Source organism: Salminus brasiliensis, chromosome 6, assembly GCF_030463535.1.
Source record: "Salminus brasiliensis chromosome 6, fSalBra1.hap2, whole genome shotgun sequence".
Lineage (NCBI taxonomy): Eukaryota > Metazoa > Chordata > Actinopteri > Characiformes > Bryconidae > Salminus > Salminus brasiliensis.
In genome coordinates this window covers 206,686-214,954 of record NC_132883.1, presented here as the reverse complement: position 1 = coordinate 214,954, position 8,269 = coordinate 206,686, and the positions used below count along the sequence as shown (strand labels likewise).

At 46.4% G+C, this 8,269-nt stretch overlaps 1 protein-coding gene across 1 annotated transcript in view; it reads left to right on the top strand.

The window, feature by feature from the left end:
• Window positions 1-385: 385 nt before the first annotated feature.
• Window positions 386-8,269, top strand: part of spag17 (sperm associated antigen 17) — a 29,897-nt gene continuing 22,013 nt past the window's right edge. The window contains exons 1-7 of the mRNA XM_072681193.1: window positions 386-545; window positions 859-999; window positions 1,904-1,963; window positions 3,504-3,635; window positions 6,877-7,042; window positions 7,570-7,731; window positions 8,013-8,179. Of these exons, the coding sequence (XP_072537294.1) occupies window positions 462-545; window positions 859-999; window positions 1,904-1,963; window positions 3,504-3,635; window positions 6,877-7,042; window positions 7,570-7,731; window positions 8,013-8,179 (912 nt within the window). The 5' untranslated portion in view covers window positions 386-461. The remainder of the gene's footprint in view (window positions 546-858; window positions 1,000-1,903; window positions 1,964-3,503; window positions 3,636-6,876; window positions 7,043-7,569; window positions 7,732-8,012; window positions 8,180-8,269) is intronic.

Below are 8,269 nucleotides of genomic sequence, written 5' to 3'. Positions count from 1 at the left end.
TTCATTAATATAAATGGTAACAATTCGGTTCTACCTCTTTACTACCAGCTGAAGAGTTTTCAGGCTTGTTTAATTATGGGCTTAACGCTTTATTCTATTGTATATTAAAATTGTGTATTTATTATATATTCTTAAAATGCCTGTTTTGAATTGTGGACTTATTTTTATTCATTTATTATATTGTTTTGGTTTTGGGGAGGCTTTACCTCGGTTATTTCAGCTGTGTTTGGCTTTTATTTTGAAGGGGGTTTTACTCGAGATCTGGCGGCACTCCCCCGTCGCTTGTTTGGTTGCTACTGGTTACCGGAGCTGGTTCCGGTCAGTAGCTCCGTTAGATCAGCCGCAGCGTTTACAGTATAGTCCAACACCAACTCCAGAAGATATTATTAATATAAGAAGTTATTAAAAGTTGGGGGTAGTTATCGGGCTGTCTCCGCTCTGAGCGCTGATTGGAGGAGAGAATGCCCCCTAAACGGGTGAAGAGTGGGGTGGTGGCGGGGGGCAGAGACTGGGACAGTGCTCTCTCTGCTGCTGGGTTCGAGGAGGTAGGGGCACACTTCACTGCCTTCAGAGCCCAGACCCCCTGCTTTCCTACATCTAATTCTGATTCTAACATAGAGCTAAAACTACATGTGTACATTTATTTATATATATATATAAATATACATACAGTATGCACTTATATAAAATATATGATATTATATAACAGCTGTGTAAACATGTGTTCCAAACTAATCACGTTCAGAATAATTAAACCTGAAGTTTACTATTAAATCCTGTAACACACTGCAATCCCGTAAAACCTCATTTATTTGTGTGTGTGTGTGTGTGTGTGTGTGTGTGTGTGTGTGTGTTTAGGGCAGTTGGAGGGCCAGTGTGTGTCTAGTTGTTGCGGGCAGTGTAGAGGATCAGGTGTGTGTGAATGCTCTGAAGCAGGCCGTGCAGCAGCCCCTGAGAAAACGCTTCACACTGCTGTCCTGGGAGAGCACACTGGAGAAGGTACAGACCTACACTCACTGGCCACTTTATCAGAAACACCTACCCTCTGATTTCACTCACTGGCCACTTTATCAGAAACACCTACCCTCTGATTTCACTCACTGGCCACTTTATTAGAAACACCTACCTTGTGCTTCCACTCACTGGCCACTTTATCAGAAACACCTACCTTGTGCTTCCACTCACTGGCCACTTTATCAGAAACACCTACCTTGTGCTTCCACTCACTGGCCACTTTATTAGAAACCCCTACCTTGTGCTTCCACTCACTGGCCACTTTATTAGAAACACCCACCTTGTGCTTCCACTCACTGGCCACTTTATCAGAAACACATACCTTGTGCTTCCACTCACTGGCCACTTTATCAGAAACCCCTACCTTGTGCTTCCACTAACTGGCCACTTTATTAGAAACCCCTACCTTGTGCTTCCACTCACTGGCCACTTTATTAGAAACACCTACCTCGTTCTTCCACTCACTGGCCACTTTATTAGAAACCCCTACCTTGTGCTTCCACTAACTGGCCACTTTATTAGAAACCCCTACCTTGTGCTTCCACTCACTGGCCACTTTATTAGAAACACATACCTCGTGCTTCCACTCACTGGCCACTTTATTAGAAACACATACCTCGTGCTTCCACTCACTGGCCACTTGATCAGAAACACATACCTCGTGCTTCCACTCACTGGCCACTTTATCAGAAACACATACCTCGTGCTTCCACTCACTGGCCACTTTATGTAGCAAGGTGGAGCTGAAAAGGAGGTGTTTCTGATGGTCGGTGGTCGGAACTCAGTGTCTGTAGGTGTTCTTTTGATCTTTGTGCACGATATGAAGAAGAATGAAAGGATTAAAGGGACTGAGTGTTATTAGTGAACAGCACTGCTTTACATTCCACAGATCAATGAGCTGGGCAACCCAAAGACTCGGAAGATCAAAGACCTTCCAGTGTTTTATGAGGTAATTTACGCAGATATTACAGTTGAATACATTATTTATTCTTTCCATGTATTTATAAAAAGAAACATTTAAAACATGTGTGTGTATATATATATTCATTATATATTATTTATTTTATTAAGGTTATTAGAATGAAAATCATTATAATAATGTGATATTGCCTGCCTCTGTAGAACAGAATAACCCACATTAAAGGACAGCGCTGCACTAATAAGACATTAGTGATGTAGAACACACACACAGAGGAGGTGGAATACTAATGAGTCTATATTTATATGTAAGGCTCTATATTTCAAACATACAGCTTTGTGTAATAATTGGGGGGTTGAGGCAGGATGCAAATGCGAGTTATCATTATTTTAATGTCATCCCAGACAGAGGTCACAGCATCCAGAACAGACACATCCATAGAAAACAAAACCCAAAATGAAGACAAACAAAATACAGAGAACAGAACACAGAACCTGAAATACAGAGAACAGAACGCAGAACCTGAAATACAGAGAACAGAACGCAGAAACTGAAATACAGAAAACAGAACGCAGAACCTGAAATACAGAGAACAGAACGCAGAAACTGAAATACAGAGAACAGAACGCAGAACCTGAAATACAGAGAACAGAACGCAGAAACTGAAATACAGAGAACAGAACGCAGAAACTGAAATACAGAGAACAGAACGCAGAAACTGAAATACAGAGAACAGAACGCAGAACCTGAAATACAGAGAACAGAACACAGAAACTGAAATACAGAGAACAGAACGCAGAACCTGACATGCATCAACATCAGCAGTACTAGACAAGGAACAGAGCAAACACATGGGTATAAGAGCACCAGACACAAACAGGAACACCTTGGGAGGATAATGAGAGGGCAGGACTTTAGAGGAGACACAGGTGGGAACACCAGCAATGGGGTGGGACTAGGGGCGGAGTCAAGAACACAAAACAGAGAGCCATGTGCTGAAGAGAACAGAATACAGACACAGATCAGGAAGAGGAAACAGCAGCGTATGAAGTACAATAAGACTTAAAGTCATGGAAACACTTTATTTAAAGACTACCTTCGTAAGGATGTCATAACACCTTCATAAGCCCTGCTTAAAGTATTAATAAAGCAATAATTAACAGCTGCGATCAGTAATTACAGTTTTTAACTCTGTCCAGATGATCATTAGTGAGTAACTAAAGCTCCCGCTGTGGTTCAGCTGTAGTCAGGTATTAACAGCTAGAACCCTGACTGATGGAGAACCCACAGTAAGATCAGGAACCAGCAGCATTTGAGCTTTAACAGTATGGAGGAATGAGGGGCACTGATTGGAGATCAGAAGATCACTGTAGACCTTTTATTGATGTTAGAACTTATCAATAATGACCTACTTTAATTACCTATTAATAACCATTAATAAACACAGATATGACATAGTCCTTTATAAGGGTAGTCTGATTACCACAATACCTGGTACCACAATTGATCTGTAATTTTACCAAAAATAAAGTTGTGTCGTGTGTGTGTTTGTGTTTGTGTGTGTGTGTAGGTGACGGAGGTGGCAAAGTCGGAGCTGGATGCTGGAGAGGAGCTGTCTGTGGACCTGATGGCAAAGCTGGTGAAGTTTCAGCTGATGACCATCAAGAGCGTTGACCTCCAGAGGAGAACCGCCTCCCAGATGGTGAGAAACAGCTCACATAGTCTGACATGTAGAGCATTACAGAGATTACAGTCCCTCAGCCCCTCCCACAACACACTTAGTCATTACACTATATGTCCAAAAGTTTGTGGACACCCCTTCTAGTAAATAAATTCTTCTACTTTCAGTTGCATCCTTTACTGACACAGATGTGCAAATTCACACACAGCTTGTCTAGTCCCTGTAGAGAAGTACTGCCAATAGTATAGGACTCTCTGGAGCAGATAAGCACTGATGACCCTATCGGCTCCATGCTGCCTAATGCCAGGCGTGGGCTAGAGGGGTATAAAGCCCCCCAGCATTGAGCTGTGGAGCAGTGGAAGCTCTTATCACTGAATGCAATCAAATCCTCACAGCAATGCTCCTCCTCCTAGTAGAAAGTCTTTTTCTCTGGACAGTAGAGACAGTTACTCCAACAGAAGCAGGATCAGCACTCTATTTACCCTTAATTTCAGAAACACTGAATGAGCAGGTGTCCCAATACTTTTGTCCATATAGTGTAGCTTCTTTAGTAAGCACTGAGTATAAGTATGGGTGAGCATGAGTGAGTGTGGGGGAGTATGGGTGAGTATGGGTGAGTATGGGTGGGTGTGGGTGAGTATGAGGGATTATGGGTGAGTATGAGGGAGTATGAGTGAGTACGAGGGAGCATGGGTGAGTATGAGGGAGTATGGGTGAGTATGAGGGAGTATGGGAGAGTATGGGGGAGTATGGGTGAGTATGGGAGATTATGGGGGAGTATGGGAGAGTATGAGGGAGTATGGGAGAGTATGAGGGAGTATGGGTGAGTATGGGTGAGTGTGGGGGAGTATGAGGGAATATGAGTGAGTAAGAGGGAGTATGGGTGGGTGTGGGTGAGTATGAGGGAATATGAGTGAGTAAGAGGGAGTATGGGGGAGTATGGGTGAGTATGAGGGAGTATGGGTGGGTGTGGGTGAGTATGAGGGAATATGAGTGAGTAAGAGGGAGTATGGGGGAGTATGGGTGAGTATGAGGGAGTATGGGGGAGTATGGGTGGGTGTGGGTGAGTATGAGGGAGTATGGGGGAGTATGAGGGAGTATGGGTGGGTGTGGGTGAGTATGAGGGAATATGAGTGAGTAAGAGGGAGTATGGGTGAGTATGAGGGAGTATGAGTGAGTAAGAGGGAGTATGGGTGGGTGTGGGTGAGTATGAGGGAGTATGGGGGAGTATGGGAGATTATGGGGGAGTATGAGGGAGTATGGGTGAGTATGAGGGAGTATGGGGGATTATGAGGGAGTATGGGTGAGTATGGGAGATTATGGGGGATTATGAGGGAGTATGGGTGAGTATGAGGGAGTATGATTGAGTATGAGGGAGTATGGGTGAGTATGGGTGAGTATGGGAGATTATGAGGGAGTATGGGGGAGTATGGGGGAGTATGAGGGAGTATAGGGGAGTATGAGGGAGTATGGGCGAGTATGGGTGAGTATGAGGGAGTATGGGGGAGTATGAGGGAGTATGGGTGAGTATGGGAGATTATGGGGATTATGAGGGAGTATGGGTGAGTATGAGGGAGTATGGTTGAGTATGAGGGAGTATGGGTGAGTATGGGAGATTATGGGGGATTATGAGGGAGTATGGGTGAGTATGGGTGAGTATGAGAGAGTATGGGGGAGTATGGGTGAATATGAGGGAGTATGGGAGATTATGGGGGATTATGAGGGAGTATGGGTGAGTATGAGGGAGTATGGGGGAGTATGGGTGAGTATGGGAGATTATGGGGGAGTATGGGTGAATATGAGGGAGTATGGGGGATTATGAGGGAGTATGGGGGAGTATGAGGGAGTATAGGGGAGTATGGGTGATTATGAGGGAGTATGGGGGAGTATGGGAGATTATGGGGGAGTATGAGGGAGTATGGGTGAGTATGGGAGATTATGAGGGAGTATGGGGGAGTATGGGGGAGTATGAGGGAGTATAGGGGAGTATGAGGGAGTATGGGTGAGTATGGGTGAGTATGAGGGAGTATGGGGGAGTATGGGAGATTATGGGGGATTATGAGGGAGTATGGGTGAGTATGAGGGAGTATGGGTGAGTATGGGAGATTATGGGGGATTATGAGGGAGTATGGGTGAGTATGGGAGATTATGAGGGAGTATGGGGGAGTATGAGGGAATATAGGGGAGTATGGGTGATTATGAGGGAGTATGGGGGAGTATGGGAGATTATGGGGGAGTATGAGGGAGTATGGGTGAGTATGGGTGAGTATGGGTGATTATGAGGGAGTATGGGGGAGTATGGGAGATTATGAGGGAGTATGGGTGAGTATGGTTGAGTATGAGGGAGTATGGGTGAGTATGAGGGAGTATGGGTGAGTATGAGGGAGTATGGTTGAGTATGAGGGAGTATGGGTGAGTATGAGGGAGTATGGGTGAGTATGAGGGAGTATGGTTGAGTATGAGGGAGTATGGGTGAGTATGAGGGAGTATGGTTGAGTATGAGGGAGTATGGGTGAGTATACGGGAGTATGGTTGAGTATGGGGGAGTATGGGAGATTATGGGGGAGTATGGGTGAGTATGGGAGATTATGAGGGAGTATGGGGGAGTATGAGGGAGTATAGGGGAGTATGGGTGATTATGAGGGAGTATGGGGGAGTATGGGAGATTATGGGGGAGTATGAGGGAGTATGGGTGAGTATGGGTGAGTATGGGTGATTATGAGGGAGTATGGGGGAGTATGGGAGATTATGGGGGAGTATGAGGGAGTATGGGTGAGTATGGGTGAGTATGGGAGATTATGAGGGAGTATGAGGGAGTATGAGGGAGTATGGGGGAGTATGGGGGATTATGAGGGAGTATGGGGGAGTATGGGTGAGTATGAGGGATTATGGGTGATTATGAGGGAGTATGGGGGAGTATGGGTGAGTATGAGGGATTATGGGTGATTATGAGGGAGTATGGGGGAGTATGGGTGAGTGTGGGGGAGTATGAGGGAGTATGGGTGAGTATGGGAGATTATGGGGGAGTATGGGAGAGTATGAGGGAGTATGGGTGAGTATGGGGGAGTATGAGGGAGTATGGGGGAGTATGGGGGAGTGTGGGGGAGTATGGGGGAGTATGGGGGAGTATGAGGGAGTATGGGTGAGTATGGGAGAGTATGGGGGAGTATGGGTGAGTATGGGAGATTATGGGGGAGTATGGGTGAGTATGGGAGATTATGGGGGAGTCGGTACTGAGTGTGGGTTGTGTGTGATGGAGCAGGCTGGGGAGGAGAAGGCTAAAGGGAAAGCAGGTCCAGCTTCTGCTGCTAAAGACAGAACCGGAGCAGCTAAAGGAGAGAAGGCCAAGAAGGGTCCAGAAGCAGCACCTGCTAAAGAGCCCAAACTCAAACGCAGAGGAGAGGAGGAGGACACCAACACATACATCGGTAGGCATCTCTCTCTCTCTCTCTCTCTCTCTTTCTCTGTCTCTCTCTCTTTGTCTGTCTGTCTCTCTGTCTGTCTCTCTGTTTGTCTCTCTCTCTGTCAGTCTGTCTCTCTGTCTGTCTCTCTGTCAGTCTGTCTCTCTGTATCTCTCTCTGTCTGTCTGTCTGTCTCTCTCTGTCTCTCTCTCTCTCTGTCTTTCTGTCTGTCTGTCTGTCTCTCTGTCTGTCTCTCTCTCTCTCTGTCTCTCTCTCTGTCTCTCTGTTTGTCTCTCTCTCTGTCTCTCTCTGTCAGTCTGTCTGTCTGTCTCTCTGTTTGTCTCTCTCTCTGTCTCTCTCTCTGTCTCTCTTTCTGTCTCTCTCTCTCTGTCGGTCTGTCTGTCTGTCTGCCTCTCTGAGAAACTGTAGAACATCCAGAAAGCAGCTCTAATAAAACTAATATCCAGTAATAAAGTCTGTGTGTGTGTGTGTGTGTGTGTGTGTGTGTGTGTGTGTGTGCGTGTGTGTGTTTGTGTGTGTGCGTGTGTGTGTAGATGATGAACCAGATGATGGTCCTCAGCACTACATCCTGATGACGGGTTTCCAGCAGCCAGAGCTAATCTCTGCTTTAGAGTCTCTGGGGGTCTTCGTGTCCACCGTGATGAGACTGATCTCAGATCCTCCTCAGGACCCGGCAGCTGCACACGAGGAGCAGGGTGAGAGCTTACTGCTGTTCTGCTGCAGAATCAGACGTCTCCTCCCAAAAGTACTGGATGGAGCTCCTCCACCATCATCTCAGAGAACACAGTTCCTCCACTGCTCCACAGCTCCTCAATGCTGGGGGGCTTTATACCCCTCTAGCCCACGCCTGGCATTAGGCAGCATGGAGCCGATAGGTTCTAGACAAACTGTGTATGTGCATTTGCACCTCTGTGTCAGCAATGGCACAGCTGAATGCGTTCATTAAAATGTTCTGTGATGTTCTCTTTGTTCTCAGAAAGCTCATCGCTGAGGTCGGCTCAGGAGCTGGACCTGTTCTGGACGCAGCTGGACAGAGTGCTAAGTGGTGGCGGTGTCGGGTCCAGACTTCACGATGTAGCTAAACTCGACTACAGAGTGGAGCAAAGTCGGCTGCCCCGAGATCCAGACGACACTGAGATCATGGTAATCTCCCACATAGCCGCCTAGTCTCCTCATTTTCTACAGATGTAGTGGATCAGCCGGGACGAGTCGGGAGTCTGGAGCGTTCTGAAC